The sequence below is a fragment of the Hyperoodon ampullatus genome (assembly GCF_949752795.1).
Source record: "Hyperoodon ampullatus genome assembly, chromosome: 7".
In the NCBI taxonomy this organism is placed as follows: Eukaryota; Metazoa; Chordata; class Mammalia; order Artiodactyla; family Ziphiidae; genus Hyperoodon; species Hyperoodon ampullatus.
Window position 1 is genome coordinate 14,760,262 of NC_136920.1, and position 23,237 is coordinate 14,783,498.

Genomic DNA, 23,237 nt, shown 5'->3' on the forward strand with positions numbered 1-23,237 from the left:
TGTCGGGGATATAGTCTACGCTGTCTTCCGCCCATTTTTAGAGATGGGGCACATGGGCCCAGAGAGGGGAAATGATTTGCCCAGGGGGCTCTGGGAATTCGCTAGAGGGGCTTAGGGCGGCGGTCTGACGGCGGAGGCCCTCGAGCGACCTGTCGTGGAGCTGAGCGTGCATAGCGAGCATCTTGTATTTGCTTAGAGCGAGTGTGTGTTCGGGGCGGCGGCTGAGAGGGGCCTAATGGAGATGCTGCAGCCCCCGGCTGGGCCTCTAGCGGCGGAGCTGGAACTAGAACCCGGATGGGCGGACCCCGGCCCCGCGCCCCCTCGCGCTCGCTGCCTGGTGCAGGGCGCCCCCTAGCGGGACGCCGGGATCCGGCAACGCCGCGCTCTCCGAGGCCCGCCTGGTCTCACGACAAAAGAGCTCAAGCTCCGGGGATCCGAGCCCACCGCCCCAGGGACCGGGCGGGCCCTTCCCTCGGTGGCCTCGCAGTCTCAGCCGAGGCGGTGGGGAGCGGGTTAACCCGGTCCCCGCGGGTGGAACGGAAAGTGGGCGGGGCTCCCGGAGGTGGTGTCCCCGGGGCGGGGCGCGCGGAGTTCGCAGTCCGGTGCGCACTCTAGCTGGAGTCCGTTGGAGCTTCACACTCGGTCCCGAGATGACGGCGAGCAAGCGGGTGGCGAAGGTAACCGCGAGTAGGATGACCCCTTTGTCACGGTTCCGGTGACTTTCTATTTCGTCCTCCCTCCATCCCTCCTCCAGCTCTCCGAGCGCATTTGTTTGTCTGGGTACCAGGGCTGGCTGAATCCCTGCATCCCTGCCCCCTCCCCAGTGGAAGAGTGGGTCTACGAGAGGGGCCAGAGCTGGAGTTTGGGGAGGTGAGGACGTGTCGAGCTGGGGTGTCGCTGGCTCCCTGAGCTGTGCTGGGGATGGGGATGAGCCACCTCCCCCCAAATTGGTTTCAGTTTCATTTCTCTGCCAGAAACTTTTGATAACAATTACGTGCGTCTCAGGTGCGGGAAGTCGGTTCCTTGGCGTCTTTTTTGGAGCCAGGCGTTCTGTTGGGGGTGGTGGCAGGTGCCTTTTGAACAGAGATAACCGGGACAAGGTCCTTGTCTTGGAATAGCCCATGGCCCGCCCCATATTTTGGTACCCACATTAGAGTCCCGAGAAGTATGCGATGCTGAGTGGGAGTTGAAAGCAACGTTCTCAGGGTATTCTCGGGAGGAAAAGATGCCAGGGAGAACCTAGAAGGTGTCCTGGAGTAGGTGGCATGTATTCATTAGTTCTACAAATGTTGTTGAATGCCTCCTATATGCTGGCTCCCGTTCTAGGAGATAAGGAGGCAGAGATAAACAAACCTACCCCTTCTGAGCTTTCATTCCGATCAGAGACACAATTTGAAATGAGGTCGGGAAGGATGGGGAGGGGGCGATTTTCCCCAGGAGGTAGGAAAACCCAAGGTGTTTGGAGGACTGAGATGTGGCTGGGACTGGAGATAGATGGGGAAGGTAGAGCAATCCTGGGTTGGACACCTCTCAGGCTTTGAGGCTCTCAGAAGTGCCCCTCCTGTGTGCAGGCTTGAGGGGGGTGAAGAGGGGGTGCTACCCTCAGCCTCTGAGAAGAAAATGATCTGAGATTGCGGCACCCAGAGCAGGCTCAGCCCAGAAGGACTGAAATCTGGACGTAGGCAGCAAAATAGGGCAGAGAGTCTTTCCAGCCAAGTGGGAAAGAGCTAGGAGCCAGTATTTATAGCACTGGCACCACTAATGCCAGGTAGTTTACATTAGTTATTTCATCTCATTCTCACAGCAACCCTGTGAGATAAGTCCTATACCCCCAATTTACAGATGGGGAAGTTGAGGCTCAGAGAGAATAACTTGATTGTCCTAGGTCACCCAGTAGGGAGTGATGGGGCTGGGATTAGAGCCCAGATTGGTGGGGCTCCAACCCACAGGCTCTTTCAGTGGCTTCCCTACTTTCATTTTCTGTTCCTCTGAGTCAGATGATTTCCTAACAGGCCTCAGGAACGAACTGTGTGTCCTAGCTTGGCTTTCAGCATCCCCAGGCTTTGGGAAAGTCTTGAGAGAACTCATATACAACCGGTAAAATCCAAGTTCTTCCAGTTATAGTAAACTTGGGGAAAATGTCTATTCCAGAACTTCTCTGTTCAACCTGGGGCTTCATTCTTGCTGAAGAGTCACAGATGATACTGGAACTAGGACTTGTAGTAGCAGATGCTTCTAGTTTGGGGTAAAAGATAAATGAGGGGTAATAGATTCTGGGCAGAAGGTGCAAGAAGCAGTTTGTTGGCATGAACAGTGTTGGAGTATGGAAAGATAAGAAACAGGAGATAAGGGTGTGTTTGTATGTTGGGGGCAGAGAAAGTTTAGATGGTGCTCAGTGTGAAGGGACCTCTCCCCAGCTGTGGACTGGCTTTGGGGACCTTTCTCTCTGCCTTTGTTTATACCAGGGTTTCCCAGCCTTGTCACTATTGACATCTTGGGCCAGATAATTTTCTGTAGAGTGTTTATCAGCATCCCCGGCCTCTACCCACTAGATGGTAGTAGCACTCCTCCGTTTGTGACAGCCAAAAATGGTCATAGACATTGCCAAATGTCCCAGGGGCAAGTAGGTAAAGTAACGCCCCAGTTGAGAACCACTGCTTTATACCATTTGGTGTTCCAGAAAAATATGACCTGCCCTTGAAAGTCTTTTAAAAAAAAGACTTTTATTTATTTTTAAAAAATTTTTATTTTGGCTGCACCGTGTGGCTTACAGGATCTCTGTTCCCAACCAGGGATCGAACCCACGCCCTTGGCACTGAAAGTGTGGAGTCCTAACTACCGGACTGCCCGGGAATTCCCTGAATGTCTTTTTATCTGTTGCTGTTTTTTTTAAAATAAATGTATTTATTTATTTATTTTTCGCTGCTTTGGGTCTTTGTTGCTGCGCGCGGGCTTTCTCTAGTTGTGAAGAGCGGGGACTGCTCTTTGTCGGGGTGCGCGGGCTTCTCATTGCAGTGGCTTCTCTTGTTGCAGAGCGCAGGCTCTAGATGCCCGGGCTTCAATAGTTGTGGCACGTGGGCTCAGTAGTTGTGGTGCACGGGCTTAGTTGCTCCGCGGCATGTGGGATCTTCACGGACCAGGGCTCGAACCCGTGTCCCCTGCATTGGCAGGCGGATTCTTAACCACTGCACCACCAGGGAAGCCCCGCTGTTTTTATTTAAAGGTCTATTACAGTGCGGAGAGGCAGCATAGGGGTAGAGGGGTAAGAGGTACAAATCATTAGGTATAAAATAAGCCCCAAGGATATATTGTACAACATGAGGAATGTAGCCAATATTTTATAATAGCTATAAATGGAGTATAACCTTTAAAACTTGTGAATCACTATATTGTACACCTGTAACATATAATATTGTCCAGTAACTATACTTCAATTTTTAAAATTTTTTTAAAAAAGAAAAGGAAATATATATATTTTTAAAGTCTATTGTTCCACAAGATGGACCCCAAAATGGAGAGAGGGGTTCTTTGGTCTAATACATTTGAGAAGTACTGCACGCTTCGGCTCATACCTTGGAGAATCACAACACACAGTAACGTATTAAAGGCTTTGGGAAGTCCTGTAGGAAAGAAGTCTGTTTAGCCTAGTGTTTCCCAGTGTACTTGACCGTGGAGCCCTTTTCCCATAATAACTATGAATCTTGCATGGGATGCACCGTATACATTTGCTCTTACTGGGCCCTCTGCCTTGGTACCTCTCCAGTTCTCTGCATGGTAGACTCTTATTCATTCCGCATGACCCAGCTCACAGTGTCACCCTGCGTGAAGCTTTCCTGCTGCCCTCTCCTCTCCTTCCCTATTATGTGTCCACATGTTATTCACATAGTCACATCCGTGTTTCTTCCATTACTCCAATGAAGTTCTCGAGGGCTGGGCCATGTCTTAGTCAAGTGGCAATAGAGGATGCTATTGAGGAGAGGGCTGTTGGGGGAACCCAGTGATGTCCAGGTGACTGGGTCACCTTTCTGGGAAAGAGAGTCACTGCTTGTCCTCTTGTTTCTCTGCTTGGTGTGTAGAGTTCTGCTGTGCTATGGTCTGCCTGAGTCATTTCCCCTCCCCAGGCCTGGTCTGGAGCAGTTTGACAGGCACAGGGTGATGTCTTTGCTGCCTGTTCTGCCCTGAGCACTGTAAAGGCACATCGTCATACTGGGCATTATGGAAGGGAAGGAGGACCTTGTGACTCTCTAGGAAGAGGACAAGAGGACAGACATTAAGTACCTTGGTTTCAGGAGAAAAGGCTCCTAAGAGAGTTTACTCCCAAGTTGTAGCATCTGGAAGCAGTGATGTGCATGTTCCCTCCACCTGGTACCTACAGAGCTGGGGTGAGGCTAAACTTGGGTGATTCACTCCAAGCCCTGAGCACTGTGCCTGACACATACCAAGTGCTCAGTAAATGACTCTCTATGACTCTATGACTCTGCCAGCTTCTGTCCCCTGGGCGGTCCTGTTTGGGACTTGGACAGTGTGCTGGGGGGCAGGGGAAGGGGGCTGAAGTCGGGGAGACTAGGCCAACCACCCGTGCTCTGTCCCCCTGCAGGAGCTGGAGGACCTTCAGAAGGAGCTCCCCAGGTACCTGCGGAACCTGTTCAGCGATGATGCCAACGTGCTGGTGTGGCACGCTCTCCTCCTGCCTGTGAGTTCCCACAGGACCGTGGCCTGGGACTGGGGCCACTTAGGCCAGGAGCCTGGGCAGGGAGGGTTAGGACTGGGCATGAATCTGCCCTGCCTTCGAACCCTGTTTTTCACTGGAGGTTATCATTGGCAGAGGGGGTCTCTCTCTGGATTGATTGCTTCTGAGGTTCAGGCCGACTGATGAAGAGGCTAAAAGCCTTCTGGATTTAGTAAGAGACCCTTCTGCAAGCCAGTAGCTACCAAGCCCACCACGGAAGCTTCAGTAGACAAAGGGCATAAAAAAAAAATGAAAAAGAAAAAGAGGAAAAGATCTGTTGGGTCTTTGTCAAAGGATAGGGATAAAGTTCCTGTTTCCCACAGTTGGCAGAATTTGCTGCCTCAGACCTAAAATGTGTTTTGTTCTCTTTTAAAAATCGTATTTCAGGGGCTTCCCTGGTGGCGCAGTGGTTGAGGGTCTGCCTGCCGATGCAGGGGACACGGGTTCGTGCCCTGGTCCGGGAAGATCCCACATGCCGCAGAGCGGCTGGGCCCGTGAGCCATGGCCGCTGAGCCTGCGCGTCCGGAGCCTGTGCTCCGCAACGGGAGAGGCCACAACAGTGAGAGGCCTGCATACCGCAAAAGAAAAAAAAAAAATCGTATTTCAGAAAATTATTGTTACATATGACAACACAGATAACTCATCTCTACTATTCTGCTTTTTCTCTGTTTATTATTAAAGATCATCTCGGTAGAATCTCCCTTTGAAAGTAATATTCCAAAGGACCCATCAAAGTGCAAGATGTCTATTGTATCATCTAATTATTAGTGACCACAGATATTTTCTTTGAGAAGTTCATCTATATACCTTTGGATACTTGGAAATAAAAATGAAAACAATTGAGCTTTTTATTAGCTCTTTGGAATTTAATGGGAACAATTCATTTGATTATTTAGGATTTGGACTTCTTACTGACAAGGCAATGGCTTGGGTTGTGCCATATTCTTTTCCTTTATTTTTAAAAATTTATTTATTTATTTATTTTGGCAGTGCTGGGTCTTAGTTGCGGCACGTGGGATCTTCGTTGCGGTATGCGGGCTTCTTAGTTGCAGCATGCACGCGGGATCTAGTTCCCCGACCAGGGATCGAACCCAGACCCCCTGCATTGGGAGCGCAGAGTCTTACCCACTGGACCACCAGGGAAGTCCCTGTGCCGTCTTCTTTTTCAACTGACCTGTAGCCCAGAACAATGGAGAAAGGCTTGAGTCAGGGCAACCCTTGACCCTCTGTCATGTCCTATGGGCTGCTGGGTTAAAACAGTCCACCACACCTGCTCTGGGCTGGAAGAATAACAAAATGCTTTATTTACCTCAGGACTTCGGAAGAAGTGGGCTTTCTCAGCTGACCCTAAGGTGCAGTGTGAAGCCCTCTGTCTGGTCCAACTTCCTCATCTTTACAGATGAGGAAACTGAGCCCCAGAGCTGCTCAAAGCCACAGCAAGCTCGAGGCGGAGCCAGGATGGGTTCCCAGGACCCAGGGCTCTCAGCTTCACGGCTCCGCCACCTCCTTCCTCTCATAAGACCCGGGCAGCCCAGCCTGCAACCCCTGCAGAAGGACACACAGACGCTCTCTCGTCCTTTTCTGAGGCCTCACCCGTGGCTTGTGTCTCCTTCCCAGGTCCCAGCCTCTTCTTATTATCGAAAACATGAAAGCTAAGGCATTTTCTTTATCTGCCCAGCATTTGCTCCAGCTCTTATCTCAGACACACCCAAGACCCCTATGGCTTCCTTTCTGCCTTCTGCTAAGGAAGAGGAGCTTTCTTAAAACCTTGACTCTACGCTTGCATACCTGTGTCATTCTGACTGTCTTTGTCCTGTCTTCTCTATCATGAAGATTCTGGAAGGATTTGGAGCTTTGGAACCAGCCTGAAGGCCCTTGTGCTCTATGCTGGGGTCACCCAAGTCCTGAGGTTCCTCGCCACTAGGGTTGTAGAGTACTGCCCACGTGTGGAGAAGTCAAGTTGACAGTGCTGAGTTCCCATCCTAGCACTGTCACTGTGGCCCTGGGCAAGTTACTTATATACATTACACTTGAGTTTCCTCATCTGGAAGTGGAGATGCTAATACTCATGAGTTTTCATAATACTTATCCTAATAGCTGACATGTACATAGTGCTTGCCATGTGCCAGGCCCTACTCTAAGCTCTTAACATAAATTAGCTCACTTAATTCTTACATAAACCCTATGAAGAAGTCTGTTCTTTGTTCCATATGGAAAAAGCACAGAGAGGTTAAGTTACTTGCCTGATGTTACACAGCTAGGACGTGGCAGAGTCAGGAGTCACACTCAGGCAGGGTGGCTCCAAAGTCCACATAACCCCTCCACTGTGCTGTATGGGCTAATGTGTGTGGAGCCCTTAGCACAGGGTGGCACAGAGTAGATGCCCAGGAAAGCCTTCTGGTTGCTGGGGTCTTCTACTGGCTCCTGGCAACTGGTCACTCCAGCTCCGAGTTCCTTATTTTCTTCTTTTAACATGGTAAAATACACATAACAGTATGTACCATCCTCATCATTTTTATGTTCTGAGTTCAGTGACACTAAGTACACTCACATGATTGTGCAACGATCACCACCATCCATCTCTAGAATTTTTTCATCTTCCAGAACTGAAACTCTGTGTCTATTAAACACTAACTCCCCATCCCTCTTTCCCTCCAGCATCTGGTAACTAATTTTCTATTTTATGTCTATGAATTTGACTATTCTAGGTACATCACATAAGTGGAATCACACAATATTTGTTCTTTTTTTTTTTTTTTTTTGGATCTAGCTTATTTCACTTAGCACAATGCCTTCAGAGTTTATTTGTGTTGCGGCATGTCGCCATTCATGATTCTTCCTAGGAGTGAAGCAGAGGATGCCTGGGACCCTGGGGTGGGGGCAGGGAGAGGGGGAAACCGGATCCAGGCCCTAGAAGGAAAATGAGCACAGAGCTTGATCCCTCTCTTGCACAGGAGAAACCTCCCTACAACCTCAAGGCCTTCAACCTGCGCATCAGCTTCCCTGAGGACTATCCATTCAAGCCTCCGACAGTGACATTCACAACCAGGATCTACCACCCTAATGTGGACAGCAGCGGGCGGGTGTGCCTGCCCATCATCAGCAAGGAGAACTGGAAGCCTTTCACCAAGACCTGCCAAGGTGGGCCTGGGCCCTGCCTAGAGGGAGGGACCTGGACTGGATGGGGGAGGGGGTCATGGGACCGATTTTCAGTTAGAAAAGCCCAGAAGAAAGGAGATTAAAAACTGTGAGTTGGGCTTCCCTGGTGGCGCAGTGGTTGAGAGTCCGCCTGCCGACGCAGGGGACACGGGTTTGTGCCCCGGTCCGGGAAGATCCCACATGCCGCGGAGCGGCTGGGCCCGTGAGCCATGGCCGCTGAGCCTGCGCGTCCAGAGCCTGTGCTCTGCAGCGGGAGAGGCCACAGCAGTGAGAGGCCCGCGTACAGAAAAAAAACAAAACAAAAAAAACAAAAAACAAAATTGTGAGTCTCAGCTGAGCCTGTCGTCAGATAGAAGGGATGTGTCCTGAGATCCTGGGCTGGCTGACCTGCTCCTGCCTCTGTTCTCATACCTGGGCAGGTGGGAAAGAGCAGCATTGCTCTGGGTCAGGGGAGAGAGAAAGAGAAGCAGCTGGGCTATAGAGGGAAGGGTTTGGGATAAGAAGGCCACATGCCCTATCTGGGGACCTTGGTGAAGTCTGTTCCTTTCCAGGGCTCAGTGCCCTAAATGACAGCTGAGGGGACTGGCCTAACAATGATAATATACATCACTTAATTAGGCACTTAGGCACTGTGCTAAGAGCTTCACATGCCTTTTGTTTTTTGGCTGGGTTTTGCAGCTTGTGGGATCTTAGTTCCCTGACCAGGGATTGAACGTGGGCCCCCAGCCCAGTGGAAGCTCGGAAGCTCAGAGTCCTAACCACTGGTCTGCCAGGGAATTCCCACATGCCATTTTTTAAAAGTTCACGTTTTTCTTTTTTTTAAAACAAATTTATTTATATATTTATTAATTTTTGGCTGTGTTTGGTCTTCGTTGCTGCGCGTAGGCTTTCTCTAGTTGGGACAAGCGGGGGCTACTCTTCGTTGTGGTGCACGGACTTCTCATTGCAGTGGCTTCTCTTGTGGCAGAGCATGGGCTCTAGGCACGCACGCTTCAGTAGTTGTGGCGCGTGGGCTCCAGTAGTTGTGGCTTGCGGGCTCTAGAGTGCAGGCTCAGTAGTTGTGGTGCACGGGCTTAGTTGCTCCGTGGCATGTGGGATCTTCCCGGACCAGGGATGGAACCCATGTCCCCTGCATTGGCAGGCGGATTCTTAATCACTGCACCACCAGGGAAGCCCCACTTTTTTTCTTTTTAAGATTTATTTATTATTCATTTAATTTATTTTTGGCTGCATCGGCTCTTAGTTGCGGCCCGTGGGATCTTTGTTGCGGCATGCAGGATCTTTCCTTGCAGTGCGCGGGCTCTTCATTGTGGTGTGCGGGCTCCTCTCTAGTTATGGCGTGTGGGTTTTCTCTTCTCTAGTTGTGGCACGTGGGTTCCGGAGTGCGTGGGCTGTGTAGTTCGCGGACACAGGCTCTCTAGTTGAGGTGTGCAAGCTCAGTAGTTGTAGCGCGCAAGCTCAGTAGTTGTGGCGCGCAGGCTTAGTTGCCCCATGGCATGTGGGATCTTAATTCCCTGACCAGGGATCGAACTTGCATCCCCTGCATTGTAAGGCGGATTCTTTGCCACTGGACCACCAGGGAAGTCCCAAAAGTTCACTTTTTTATTTGAAGTATAGTTGATTTGCAATGTTCTGTTAGTTATACTTATGCACATGTGTTCAGTTATACTTATGTACATATATTCTTTTTCCTATTCTTTTCCATTATAGTTTATGACAAGATATTGAACATAGTTCCCTGTGCTATACAGTAGGACCTAGCTGTTTATCTGTTTTATATATAGTCGTGTGTATATGTTAATCCCAAACTCCTAATTTATCCCTCCTCCCCCCCTTTTCCCCATGGTAACCATAAGTTTGTTTTCTATGTCCCTAAGTCCGTCTGTGTTTTGTAAATAAGTTCATTTGTATCGTATTTTAGATTCCACATACAAGTGATATCATATATTTGTCTTTCTCTGTTTGACTTACATTACTTAGTACGATAATCTCCAGATCCATCCATGTTGCTGCAAAGGGCATTGTTTCATTCTTTCTTATGGCTGAGTAATATTTCATTGTACATATGTACCACATCTTCTTTATCCATTCATATGTCGATGGACATTCAGACTGCTTCCATGACTATTGTAAATAGTGCTGTTTTGAGCATTGGGGTGCATGTATCTTTTTGAATTAGAGTTTTCTCTGGATATATGCCCAGGAGTAGGATTGCAGGACCATATGGTAACTCTACTTTTAGTTTTTTAAAGAACCTCCATACTGTTCTCCATAGTGACTGCACCAATTTACATTCCCCGCCAACAGTGTAGGAGGGTTCCCTTTTCTCCACACCCTCTCCGGTATAAAAATTCACTTTTTTATTCCATATTATGTTTTTGGTATCTATCCATTGATGACAAATTGAAATTATAATGGAGTAATCATAGTTCAGGCATACAAAGATGGAGCTGGGTAGCCATTGAGGACCTGGCCTGAGACATGTCCCTGCACCACTGAGAGCTTGAACTTTCTAACCCAGGGACACCAGCCATTTTTAACCTACCAACTTCATTTAATCCCCTCAGAAGCCCCCTGAAACAGTGCTCTCATTAGCTCCATTTAATAGTTAAGGACACCGAGGCATATGAGAGGAGAAGCACTTGCCTGAGCTGGCAGGTGGCAGAGCTGGGATTCGGAGCCTGCTTGGGTGACTCTGGAACAGCACCGTCCAGCAGGACTTTCTGTGGTGATGGAATCCTTCTATAGCTGCCCTGTCCAATGCCACGGTCACTAGCCACGTGTAGCTTTCGAGCACTTGAAATGCGGCTGATGTGACTATGAACTGCATTCCTAATTGTAGTGAATTTCCATTCATTTAAATTGAGATAACTACGCATGGCTGGTGGCTACCACAGTGCACACTATGGCTCTAGAGCCTATGGACGTAATCAGTGTGCGATCAATCCTGCCTCTGGACCAGCTCGGGAGTTCTTAACCCTGGAAACAAGAATCCTGGGGGCGGGGATGGGGAGGACTGGTCCTTGGATGAGCTTCAGGAGGTCGGCGAAACGCTCTGAACCCAGAACCACACGTCTGTGTGTATGCATATGTGCATGTGCCTGGGGAGATGGGCCACTGCCTTCACCAGGTTTCCAAAGTCGCTCGTGAAAGATTTCCAGCCACGGGGCAGTAGTGGTTTCCAGTCTTGAGCCTCAGAATCCTTTTTCCCAAATAAAAGTTGTTTTGGAATCCTAATAACACGACAGAGAAGAGCAAAGTGTTTCTTCTTGAAAAGGGAATAGAACCCAGAAACCCTGTTTATCTCACCAACCCCCATGATGGGTAGCTTCTGTGACACCGTGAAACATAGTTTGAAAAGCACTGATGTAACTGGTTATGGCTTTGGGCATCATCAGTGAATGTGGTGAGAGGCATTTCATTTGGTTGCAGCGTCATCCTAAGACATGGAACCTCCTGGAGGGGGTCTCCCAAGGAGTGAGTGTGATGTTTCGGGGAGTGGGCAGCCGTCGCTTCCTTCCCAGGATTTTTTTCCTTCCATCCTGATGTCCTGATCTGACCTCTCTCCCCAGTTTTGGAGGCCCTCAACGTGCTGGTGAATAAACCAGAGCTGGGGGAGCCCCTTCGCTTGGAGCTTGCTGACCAGCTGACCCAGGACCCGGAGCTGTTCAACAGGAGGGCCAAAGAGTTCACCCTCCAGTTTGGAGTGGACCGACCCTTCTAACTCACCCTCTGACCCACCTCTGCACTGGATGCTTTCTGTGTGATGGACGGACACATGTCATGGGCTAGGGGCCAGAGCCCCTTTGTGGTCCATTTCCTGCTCATTTCTTCCAAGTTTTCCTTCTTAGATTATTAGTCATTTGTGTGTGTGTGCGCACGTGTGCGTGTGTGTGTGTGTATGTGTGTGTGTGTGGTGGTGGTGGGGCCGCAGTTATGTGTGTGGTACGTGGACCCACTGGCCTCAGGTGTGCTTTCCCCACTTCCTTTCTCTGCCCCAGAGCCAGGGGCATTTAGGTTTGCAGAGTCGCAGGCCAGCTCTCCAGCGCTCTGTGATGTGGGAAGCCTGATCCTTAGAGACTCGGGCTGCCTTGCAGGCCGGCTCACGGGAGATGAGCCCAGCAGCCAACCAGAATCCCCTGAGGGCCCAGGCATGGGGGGTGCGAGGAGGGCAGAGGGGCAGGGGGGAGTATGGGAGGGAGGCAGGGCACAGGGATGAGGGACTCCTACTTACGTTGAGTGTTTTGCTGATTGAGTGATTGAAAACAGCCAGACCGCTGATAAACATGTAGAGATGCAAAACCTTTTCTCTTCCACTGATGAATCATAAAGTGAAGAAACTAATCTCCATCCCAGAAATCTGACTACATGGGGTTTTTTGGTTGTTTTTTTTCTTTTAATTTTTCTTTTGGCCACACAACCAGGGATCGAACCCACACCCCCTGCAGGGGAAGCACAGGGTCTTCACCACTGGACTGCTGGTGAGGTCCCCTGACTACACGGTTTTTAAACCACTTGCTATCCCATTAGGTTGCTGGTTCCTAGGGACCAGGCTTTAGGCGGGGAGGTGTTTCCCCTCCAGCTTCCAGTCCACGGAGCCAGGGAGACCATGTGTTTGCCCAGCTATTAAAGTCACAGATGGACTGTGGAGTCCAGCTGAGTGTTCACTGAGGGGACGGGTGGTTCATCGGGAGAAGAGGAGGCTGGGGATATAGCTGCAGTCTAGCCAAAGGTGTGACCCTGCTTTCCATCAGCTGAGGGCTCGCTGGGCATGGAGCCTTGTGTGACCCCAAGCATTGTGGGGAAAGCTGGCCGTGAGGGACTAGACCACCCTTGGCCTGAGCGGTCGTCGACACATCCACAAGGGTAACATCCCCATTTTTATAGAGGAGGCAACCAAGGCACAGAGCGCTTCAGTGGGTTGCCAGGTCCACTCTGCTGATCAGGGCAGAGGCCACCCCTCCAGCTGCACTGCCAAGCTGGCTGGGTTTTGTTTTTGTGTTTTTCATGAACTGTTCTCATCAGCGCACGTGCTCCAAATGGCTGATAAAGCCAGACAAGATTGTTAGCGGGAAATTATACTCAGCTCCAGGGTTCCTCTCTAGTGAGCAGCAGAAAAACAAAAACAAGCCAAAACTCTAGCCAGGGTTGGAGGGATTACAAAGGAGGAGCTTGCTGGGTGCAGTGGTTCTAGGCTCCTAGAAGCCCACTGGCTTTTAAGAGACAGAATATGGGGTATCTTTGAGTCAGGGGAATCACTGCAGGCCCCACTAGCCTAGCTGGGGTGAGATTTGTAGAGAATCTCCTACTCTAGTCCTTGCCCTGGAATTCCCTAATCTGGGAGAAGTGTGGAAAAAGGGAAGAGAATTGGGAAAGTGCCACCCATGGCTAGAAATGTAAGATGTGTTGTTACTTTGGGCCACCACTTAAAGAACACTTATGTGACAGGCCCCGGGCAAGGCTGTTTGTCCTTTTCATGATGTCATTTAACGCTCACAGCACCTGCATGATTTTGAGCTCCTATCACCCCCATGCAGACGGTAAACTGAAGCTCAGAGAGATTCACTCACTGGCCCAGGGACACACAGCTGGTTAGTGGTAGGACCCAGCCCATTCTCCTTTCCCAAATGCCTTTCATGGTTGTTGAGAAAATCATGTCAGATGAGGAACCCTGGCGGCCGGGGTTTATTATCCAAGTGAGAGATGTTCCTGGTGGGGTAGGGAGGGAGCACTAAGGGGCTAGACTGGATTTTACAAAAGAACTTTTCATGTAGTTAAGACTGGTGCCATGTGCCCTTGTCTGAGCCCCAGCACTGCTGCCACCATGAGCAGAAGTGAGCCTCTGGGCCACAGCTGGTCACCTGGGCTCCCTGCCCACCTCTGCCCACAGGGTTGGCCAGCCCCTCATTTCTTCCCTCATTTCTTCTTGGTCTTCACCAGTCCCTTCTGCACGAGGCTGCGGTACAGCTCCTGGATGTAGGTGTAGACGCACTTGGAGTCGGGCACTGCCAGCCGCACCATGTCATCCACTTCCAGCAGCTGGGCACAGTCGGCCAGCTTCCTGAGGGGCAGGTTGGGGAGGGGTGAGGAGGGGTGGAGCAGAGAGCCAACGATGAAGGATGCGGGGCCTAAGGGGACAGCCCGGCAAGGATGAAACCCACAGAACTGTGTGTGGCAGAGCTGGGAGGTCATCTAGGGCAACCGTCCCATCGTACAGATGAGATAACTGAGGCCCAACAGGGTCAAGACTCAAACTCAGCGTGGTCTGATTCCTAAGCCCGTGTTTTCATTGCACTGTGTGCCTTCACGTAGGAGCGGGACCTTCTGGTCTATAGTTACGCACTAGCCCACCCCTTCCACATGCTCATATACCTGTCCTCAGGGAGAGTTTAAAGGACAGAACCCCAACACTAGCCAGAGTGTTGGCTTGTAGCTGCAACATCTCCAGCTTCATCCAGTTTCCGTGTATTTATTGAGGGGTGCTATGTGCTAGGTACTCTTCCAGGGAATTCAGCGCTGAACAAAATAAAAATTCCCCACTCTCATGTCACTGACATTCTCACTGCAGTAGACAGACAGTACTCTAAAAGAAATCGATGGTGCATCAGACGATGAGAGGTGCTGTGGAGAAAAATAAGGCAGGGAGGCGGGACAGGGTATGTGTCTGTGTTCAGGGGGATGTTTTCTTAATAGTATGTTAGTGATGGCTTTATTTTTTTTATTTTTCATCTATTTATTTATTTTGTGCCAGCGCCTCGCAGCTTGTGGGGTTTAATTCCCCGACCAGGGATTGAACCTGGGCCCTTGGCAGTGAAAATGCGGAGTCCTAACCACTGGACCACCAGGGAATTCTCCAAGGAGAATTTTAATAGGGAGCCCAGGAAAGTTCTCTTAGAGTAAGTTGGGGACGTCCCTGGTGGTCCAGTGGTTAAGACTCTGCGCTTCCAGTGCAGGGGGCACAGGTTCAATCCATGGTCGTGGAACTAAGATCCCATGTGCCGTGGAGCCAACTAAGCCTGTGCACCACAACTACTGAATCCCACGCACCTAGAGCCCGTGCAACAAGAGAAGCCACCGCAGTGAGAGGCCCGTGCACCGCAACAAAGAGTAGCCCCCGCTCGCCACAACTAGACAAAGCCTGCGCACAGCAACGAAGACCCAACACAGCCAAAAATAAATAAATAAAACAAATTTATTAAAATTTAAAAAGAGTAAATCGGGTACATAACTGCGGGAAGAGGTTTCCAGGCAGAGGAAACAGCAGCATGTGCAAAGGTCCTGAGGCCGGAGTGCTTAATGTGTTTGAGCAACCGCATAGAACTTAGCAGCAAGTCCTCTTTTTCTAACTTCCCAGCTGCTCTCTGGGGCCACATGCTACTCCTGGCTTTGCTAAAGCTGATCATCTGATCTAACTGCTGTTGGGACCTTGCCACCATGTGCCAGGAGTTTTATCAAGTGCTTCCCTTCCCCACCTTTTTTTTTGGTTGCGCCACACAGCTTACAGGATCTCAGTTCCCCAACCAGGGATTGAACCCAGGCCACGGCAGTGAAAGCCTGGGATCCTAACCACTAGGCCACGAGGGAACTCCCCAGTGCTTTCCCTTGAATGGTCTCATTTACTCCACTCCTCTATGTTCAACCAGCAGAAGAGGGACTGGAGACTCAGAGCATTTTGGTGATTTGCCCAACGTCAAAGTGAGTGACACAGCTGGGACTCCACCGAGGCCTGCCTGATGCCTCTGGCATCCCTGCCCTGTAGCCGGGTCTCAGCAGTCCCAGCCTGCCAAACTGCCATGGGTGCTGGCAGTAGGAGAAACCAGGGTCCCAGTGGAAATCCTCTCTTAGAGCTGAGGCAGCTGGGCCGAAACCCAAGCCGGGCTGGCCTGGGAGCGGGAGGCAGGAGCACAGACGGGAGGATTTCGAAGAATGGGACAAGCTCCCTGCAACCAATGCAGTGCTCTTGGCTCCTGGGTGTGGGTCGGGGTGCTGTTCCCATGCAGGAGAGGCAAAAGCTTCATTCCCACTGGGCTTGGGGAACGGGGTCGGGCTCCTCGAGCAGCACAGCCCATCAAGCCGCCTGGGGGCCCCAGCGTTGACCGTTCCATGGGAATCAGAGGCAAGTTCTAGAAGGGAGCCAGCTGCGGCAGGGGCCCCCTTACTTTGCACGCTTAATCTGCACACCAGGCCCTAAAAGAGGTTAAGTCAGCTGCCGAGGGTCAAAGAGCTAGGAAGGGGGACTTCCTTGGAGGTCCAGTGGTTGGGACTCTGAGCTGCCACTGCAGGGGGCACGGGTTTGATCATCACTGGTCATCACTGGTCAGGCAACTAAGATCCCGCATGCCTCATGGCGTAGCCACAAAAAAGAAAAGAAGAGGTAGGAAGAAGCAGGCACCCCCACCTCTTCTCCCTCCAGCCCCAACCCCACGCATCCCCTGCCCATCCTTCCCTTTTCACTGCTGCCTGATGCCTCCTCTCAGCCCTGTCACCATCACCTGATTATTCCTTCTGCCTTTCTGTGGCTCTGCAGGCTTGGAGCCAAGGCAAGGCAGCTGCAGGAGGACAATGACCCGGCCCCACAGGCCGGGGACACCTGGTCAGGGCCGAGCCACATGCCCTTCTGTATTCACCAAGAGCTCTCAGCCCCGACTAGGAGTTTCACTTTCCAATCCTGGTTCCTCACCATTAAAGGTGCTTCTGAGCCCAGAGCAGGACATGGTGCTCCCGATGCCCTCAACCCCCCACCCCAGGGCACTCCCCCTCTCCCTTGGCGGGATCAACTGGAAGGGATCTTCTGGAGCACCAAGTCTGGTGGGTTTCAAACGGCATCTTGGTGCCCTAGGGCCCTATAGACGTGCTTCAGGGACCATCTTGGGAAGCAGGGTTGGGCGCTGAGCTGGAGTGCTCCAGGAACCCCTCCCAACCTCAGAAGGCCTCCCTAAAATCTGTTTAATATGTTGGGCATTCATTTAATATTTTGCTTGAGGAATCCGTCCGGGGGGGAAAGAAACATCTGAAAAGCACAGATCAATATCAGCCATCTCGTCTTGCCGATGGGGACACGCAGGCCCAGAAAGGGGAAGATTGCTGCCCAGGCTTCCCTGCAGGCTGATGGCCAGGCCTGGACTAGACCAAAGGGCTCAGCCTCCTGGACCAAGGTGCTGCTAACATCCCCAGTGACTTATTCCCCGCCCCCGGGCTTTAGAAACACACTCAGCGGGAAATGCATTCCTGGGCCTCAGAGCTGTGCTCATGGACCACTCCCTGTGCATAGTCCTGTCTCTACCAGGAAGCTCAGAAGCCCCTCCCAGGTGGGAAAGGACAGGCCGCTCCAGGCGTGAGCTCCTTGGGAGCCCCAAGGCCATCAGGTCATGCCTCTCCGGTGGGTGGAGATGGAGGCCTTTGGCTGAGTCTGGTTTTGGTGCTTCTGTGGGGGGGAGTGCTCCCTCCTCCCCCTCTACCTGGCAGCCATGTCTTGGTCTCTTAGGTTCTTCCTTGGGCCACACTGATCCTCACACCACCTCCTGCCTGTCTAGTCCACCCCTGTCTCCATCCCTCCACCACCCCGGCAGCCAGCTGTGTGAACCCCAGCAATAAATCCCCTCCAGGTCCCACACTGAATAATAATTATCATAACAACTGTGATATCATTCGTTATAACATAGGCGCTAAGATTTTTTTTTTGAAGTGTTTGCCATGGGTTAGGCACTGTTTATTGGGACTTTACTTAATTACTTACTTAATTCTCACCATAGCCCTGCCAAAGAGGAAATGTCACGCCCATTTTAAAGATCAGAATATAGAGGCTCAGAGAGGTGAAGGAGCCTGTCCAAGATCACACAGCTAACAAATGGCAGAGTCAGAATCTGGCCCTAAATCTCAGCAACCACCCTCTCTGCCCCTCCTCTACCCCTTACCCTGCCTGCATTTTCTTCACGGCACCTGTTCCCTCACATTATATTTCACACGTATGTGTGTTTATGATCTGTCTCTCCCTTTAGAATGTGAGCCATAGGCACGCAGGGATTTTGCAACTTTCACTCACTGCTATGTCCTAAAACAGTTCCCAGCAATCAAAAAATATCTGTTGGGGACTTCCCTGGTGGTCCAGTGGTAAAGAGTCCGCCTTCCAATGCAGGGGACGCGGGTTCGATCCCTGGTCAGGGAACTAAGATCCCACAGGCCGTGGGGCAACTAAGCCCATGCGCCACAACTACTGAGCTCACGCGCCTCAACTAGAGAGCCCACGTGCCACAAACTACCAAGCCCACGTGCTCTGGAACCCGCGCGCCACAACTACAGAGCCCATACGCCACAACTAGAGAAGAGAAAACCTGCATGCACAACCAGAGAGAAGCCCGCGCGTTGCAACAAAAGATCCCGCATACCTCAGTGAAGGTCCTGCATGCTGCAGCTAAGACCCGATGCAGCCAAAAATAAATAAATAAATAACTCGTAAAAAAAATATCTGTTGAATTCATGAATATGTGGTGACAGCCTCTACCTGACCACCGCACTACCCGACCCCTGTGAATCCGGCACTCGATTCTGTGTAGGTGACCCGAACTCCCACCCACCTCTGCGTCCCCTGGCATGGCTTACTCGGCTGTAGAGAAGGCCAGGGAGAAGTTGTGCCGGCGCTTGGTGGGGTCCAGCGCAGCATAGTCAAAGGCATCGGGGAAGAACTTGTGGATGAGGGCACAGAAGGCCATGCCACTGCTCCAGCTTGAGGAGAAGTTCTGGATGTCCACATGCTGTGGGCAAGCGGGGCCCAGAGGCCTCGGTGAGCCTCAGCCAGAGGACCTGGACTTTGCCCCCTCCGGACCTCCCACCCTCTGGGCTTTGCACCGCACAGACCCTCCCAGCACTGCTGCCCTGGGGAAGGGTCCCTTGCCCCACCATGCACCTCGTAGCTCCTCGTCATGGCCCGGCACCACTCCAAGAGCATGTTCTTAACGCCGCCGATGGCTGCCCCCGCGGCCTTGGTGTTCCGGAACAGGGCCGTGGGGCCCGAGGCCGCCCTGTGCGCGAGGGACAGAGAAGGTCAGCCCAGAGAGGTGGGAGGGTCCCATCAGGGAGGAGCCCCATCCCCAGATGTCAATCCTCCTGCCCGGGCTCGGGCTGTTCCTATGGCCCCTCAGGACTCCCCCACCCCGACCGTCCAACCAACCCAGCCCCACCGCTCCTTGCCCGCATCTTACCCCCCAAACTTGTCTATGATGGCTTTGCGGTTCTGGGCACGGGGCCCCCGGGGCCGGGCAGGGGCTGACACCCTGCGCTCTGGTGCCTTCTCTTTCTTCTTCTCCTGTGAGGGAGGGGGCTCCGTGGGACTCTGGGACACGTCACTGGGTGAAGATTCACTGCATGGAAAAGTTCGGAAAAGGGTGAGAGTGGCTGGGACCAGGCACCGAGGAGGGAGGAGGCTGGCTGAGCGCGGCCCCTGCAGTCTCAAGAGGCATATGAAGCTGTGGTCCCCACTCTCGCACACGTTTCCTCTGGGCCCAGCACCGGGAGGGCCTGGGAAGGAATAGTGAGGCTCAGTCTCACTTTGGTGAGTGTGTGGTCTGGTGGCAGCTGTGGACAGAGCTAGAGCACATCTGAGGTCTGACCTGGGTCTGAATCCTGCCTTTGCCTCTTATTTGCTGTGTGATCTTGGGACTGTCATGTCACTCCTCTGAGCCTCAGCTTCCTCATCTGTAAAATGGGGCAAGAATAGCTACCTGACAAGGTGGTTCTAAGGCCTGCGTGGGAGGGGGAATGTAGACCACGCTCCACGAACGTTCAACCGGGTACCTTCCCCTAAGAAGGTGACATGGAGGTGAACTTCAGCTCGAAATAAAGGAAGACTCTTCTAATGACGAAAGCTGTGCCCTGGCAAGAGTAAGGCTCTCATGTTATCCAGCAGCAGCCAGGCACCAGGCGCTGGGCTGAGTGCTTTATACACAGATGTCATTGGAGTCTCACAAAAATCCTACGGGGTAGGTACCATGACTGTGCCCACTTCACAGGAGAGGAAAGGGACAGTGATGCGGCCAAGGTCACACAGCTGGTAAGTGGTAGAGTCATTGTCCAAACTCAGGCTTTCTGCTCACTTGCTTCTGGGTGAGGCTGACACCACGGAGGCAACCAAGACCAGGAGGCTTCAGCGATGAGTGAGAGACGGACCAGGTAGGCTCCATTGTCCCTTCGCTCCCACACTCCGGCTCCTTTTGTCTCCTGGGCTCTGCCCTGGGCTAGGGGGCTGAAAACCATAATTCCTGGCATATCTTGAGACCAGCACTGGGGAGGCCCAGGCCCAGGGGATGGCAGCCTTTAAAGGAAGCAAACGGGGGGGGCTTCCCTGGTGGCGCAGTGGTTGAGAGTCCGCCTGCCGATGCAGGGGACACGAGTTCGTGCCCCGGTTTGGGAAGATCCCACATGCCACGGAGCGGCTGGGCCCGTGAGCCATGGCCGCTGAGCCTGCGTGTCCGGAGCCTGTGCTCCGCAACGGGAGAGGCCACAGCAGTGAGAGGCCCGAGTACTGCAAAAAAAAAAAAAAAAAAAAAAAAAAAAAAAAGGAAGCAAGCGGTAGGAGGGGTTGGAGCTGGGGCTCCAGAGTCTGACATTACCTGGCTGAAGGACTGGTCTCTCCGGAAGCTGCGGTGTCTGGACTCAGCTCATCTAGGGGAAAGGAACGGGAGGGAGGCAAGCTGGGGTGACCCATGGTGCGCTGCCCGCGTGATCCCTCAGGGAGGCCCCTGCGGCGTCCGTGGGCTCCTGGGCCCTCACTCACCTGGGCTGGGGCCGCTGCCCTCCTCCGTGGGGCTCTCCGGCCGGTCCTCGGCGGAGCTGGGAAGCGCTCCTGCCCCTTCCTCTGACTCTTCCTCCGCAGCCTGGTCCTGTTCTTCATCAGGACAGCCTGGCTCCTGGAACGAACATGGGCTGTGTGGGCTCGCCCCTGCCTGAGGCTCTGTGAGGGCTTCAGAAAGATCTGGAAGGCAGCCTGGAGCCACAGTGCTGCATCCCCCACCCCAGGCTCTTGATATCAGTGTGTGGAAGACTGGATTGTCCCAAAGGAATAAAGCAGGGGAGGGGCTTGCTTGGGGGAGGGCTGGGCAGGGGGCTCCGGAGCATCGTGGGGCCTCCTCCCTCCTCTCCTCTTCCTCACTCACCACCTCCTCCTTCACCTCCTCCTCCTGTGGTTCAGGCTTGGCCTCATCTTCCATGGCAGTCTTCTTCTGAGAGTCCGACTTGGCCTCTGGAGCACTGGCTTTCTCCTGAACTTCAGCCTTGGGCTCCTCGGTCTTGTCGTTCTCCTCCTGAGAGGCCAGTGTGGCCTCCTGCTTCCCAGCAGCCTCCCTGCCTCCAGCCTTGGCCTCCTCCTTCCCTTTGGCCTCCCTGTCTCCAGCCTTGGCCTCCTCCTTCCCAGCAGCCTCTCTGCCTCCAGCCATGGTCTCCTCCTTCCCAGCAGCCTCCCTGTCTCCAGCCTTGGCCTCCTCCTTCCCAGCAGCCTCCCTGCCTCCAGCCATGGCCTCCTCCTTCCCTTTGGCCTCCCTGTCTCCAGCCTTGGCCTCCTCCTTCCCAGCAGCCTCCCTACCTCCAGCCATGGCCTCCTCCTTCCCTTTGGCCTCCCTGTCTCCAGCCATGGCCTCCTGCTTCCCAGCAGCCTCTCTGCCTCCAGCCATGGTCTCCTCCTTCCCAGCAGCCTCCCTGTCTCCAGCCTTGGCCTCCTCCTTCCCAGCAGCCTCCCTGCCTCCAGCTATGGCCTCCTCCTTCCCTTTGGCCTCCCTGTCTCCAGCCTTGACCTCCTCCTTCCCTTTGGCCTCCCTGTCTCCAACCTTGGCCTCCTCCTTCCCAGCAGCTTCCCTGCCTCCAGCCATGGCCTCCTCCTTCCCTTTGGCCTCCCTGCCTCCAGCCTTGGCCTCCTCCTTCCCAGCAGCTTCCCTGCCTCCAGCCATGGCCTCCTCCTTCCCAGCAGCCTCCCTGCCTCTAGCCTTGTCTTCCTGCTCCCCAGCAGCCTGTGCCTCATCATTCACGTTGGCTTTCTCCCTAGATCCAGGCTTGGCCTCTTTCTCATCAGCCTTCTGCTTCTCAGAGGCCAACGTGGTCTCCTCTTTTCCCTCAGCCTCCTTGGGCTCAGAGTTGGTCTCTTCTTTCCTATCCACCATCTCCTGAGGAGCCACGGTGGTCTCTTTCTTCCCACTGTCCTCCTTTGGAAGTTCAGCCTCCCCTTTGGATTCCCCCTGGAATTCAGCTGACATGCTGTCCTCAGCTGGTGCCCTCTCCTGCTTTCCTGCCCCATCTGAAGGCCCCTCTGTGATTGTCCTCTCAGCTGGGCCTGTGGCCTCCTCCTCAGCAGAGGCTCCCCCTCCCACTGTCTCCGGGACCTCCGTGGTTGGGGACACAGGGGTCCCGTCCTCAGAGGGCTTCCCTTCCTTCTGCTCCATCTCTGAAAAGAGAAGACAAGCAGGCCTGGTCATGCCCCCTTTCTGCCGGTGAAGGCCCTGGAGTCTGGAGACCTGCGATTCAGTCCTGGGTCCCCCACTGCTCGGACATGTGACACAAGTAGCCACTTTCCCTTTGGCTAACTGAACTGGTAGAACACCACATCCTCCCAAATGGGGTGCTGGGCCAGCCACGTCTACTTGATGTTGGATGATGTCCACCTAAAGGCCCTCTGCAGGTTGTGACTTGGGCTTTAAGGAACACTGGGTTCTGTAATGCCTTTTCAATGATTTGGCCTCTTTTCGAATAAGCCAGTGAGGTGGTTATAGTCTGACTAGCCTCCTAGACCCCCATGGAGCATTTGCTATTCTCCCCTTTTGATGGAGATAGCTGCTCTCAGGCTCAGAGCCCAAAGCAGACAGAAGTCTCTAGATAGAACTTAATAATACTGTTTTTTCTTTTGTTTTGAGTATTTATTTTATCTATTTATTTTGGCTGCGCCGGGTCTTCGTTGAGGCATGTGGGATCTTTTAGTTACGGCATTCATGCAGGATCTAGTTCCCTGACCAGAGATCGAACCCAGCCCTCCTGCCTTGGAAGCTCCGAGTCTTACCCAATGGACCACCAGGGAAGTCCCTGATAATACTGTTTTGATTCCATTGTATTTATTTTTACAGTTACTTTCTGTTTCTGGCCAGTGATATCGAGTTTCCATTTCCAAGAGTGATATAAAGTTTCTTTTATAAATACATTTATTGAAGTAAAGTAAGTTAATTCAAAGGAAGACGTTCAGGAGAGCAGAATACAGGATACAAAATACCTAAATCATGGAGGTGGTGTTCAAATGCCTGAAATCTGGGAAACCCTGGGCCAGCTTGGTCGCTGGGTCTCTGCCAGCACTGCCAGCCTGTGTGTATGGTTCTCTGAA

General features: G+C 52.5%; 2 protein-coding genes across 2 annotated transcripts; one reads left to right on the top strand and one right to left on the bottom strand.

Moving 5' to 3' along the window:
• Nucleotides 1–650: 650 nt before the first annotated feature.
• On the top strand, nt 651–11,612 carry UBE2L6 (ubiquitin conjugating enzyme E2 L6; the record flags this gene model as incomplete). The annotated part of the gene is made up of 4 exons (XM_079707752.1): nt 651–677; nt 4,598–4,693; nt 7,684–7,870; nt 11,461–11,612. 4 exons carry the CDS (start codon nt 651–653, stop codon nt 11,610–11,612), a joined length of 462 nt encoding a protein of 153 aa, XP_079563878.1.
• A 2,192-nt stretch (nt 11,613–13,804) lies between these two features.
• SMTNL1 (smoothelin like 1) lies at nt 13,805–22,311 on the bottom strand (the record flags this gene model as incomplete). Its single annotated transcript, XM_079708047.1, has 8 exons — nt 13,805–13,949; nt 18,488–18,639; nt 18,792–18,906; nt 19,087–19,245; nt 20,494–20,545; nt 20,658–20,790; nt 21,037–21,285; nt 21,901–22,311. The coding sequence occupies 8 exons, from the start codon at nt 22,309–22,311 to the stop codon at nt 13,805–13,807; spliced, it is 1,416 nt and encodes a 471-aa protein (XP_079564173.1).
• Nucleotides 22,312–23,237: the final 926 nt, after the last annotated feature.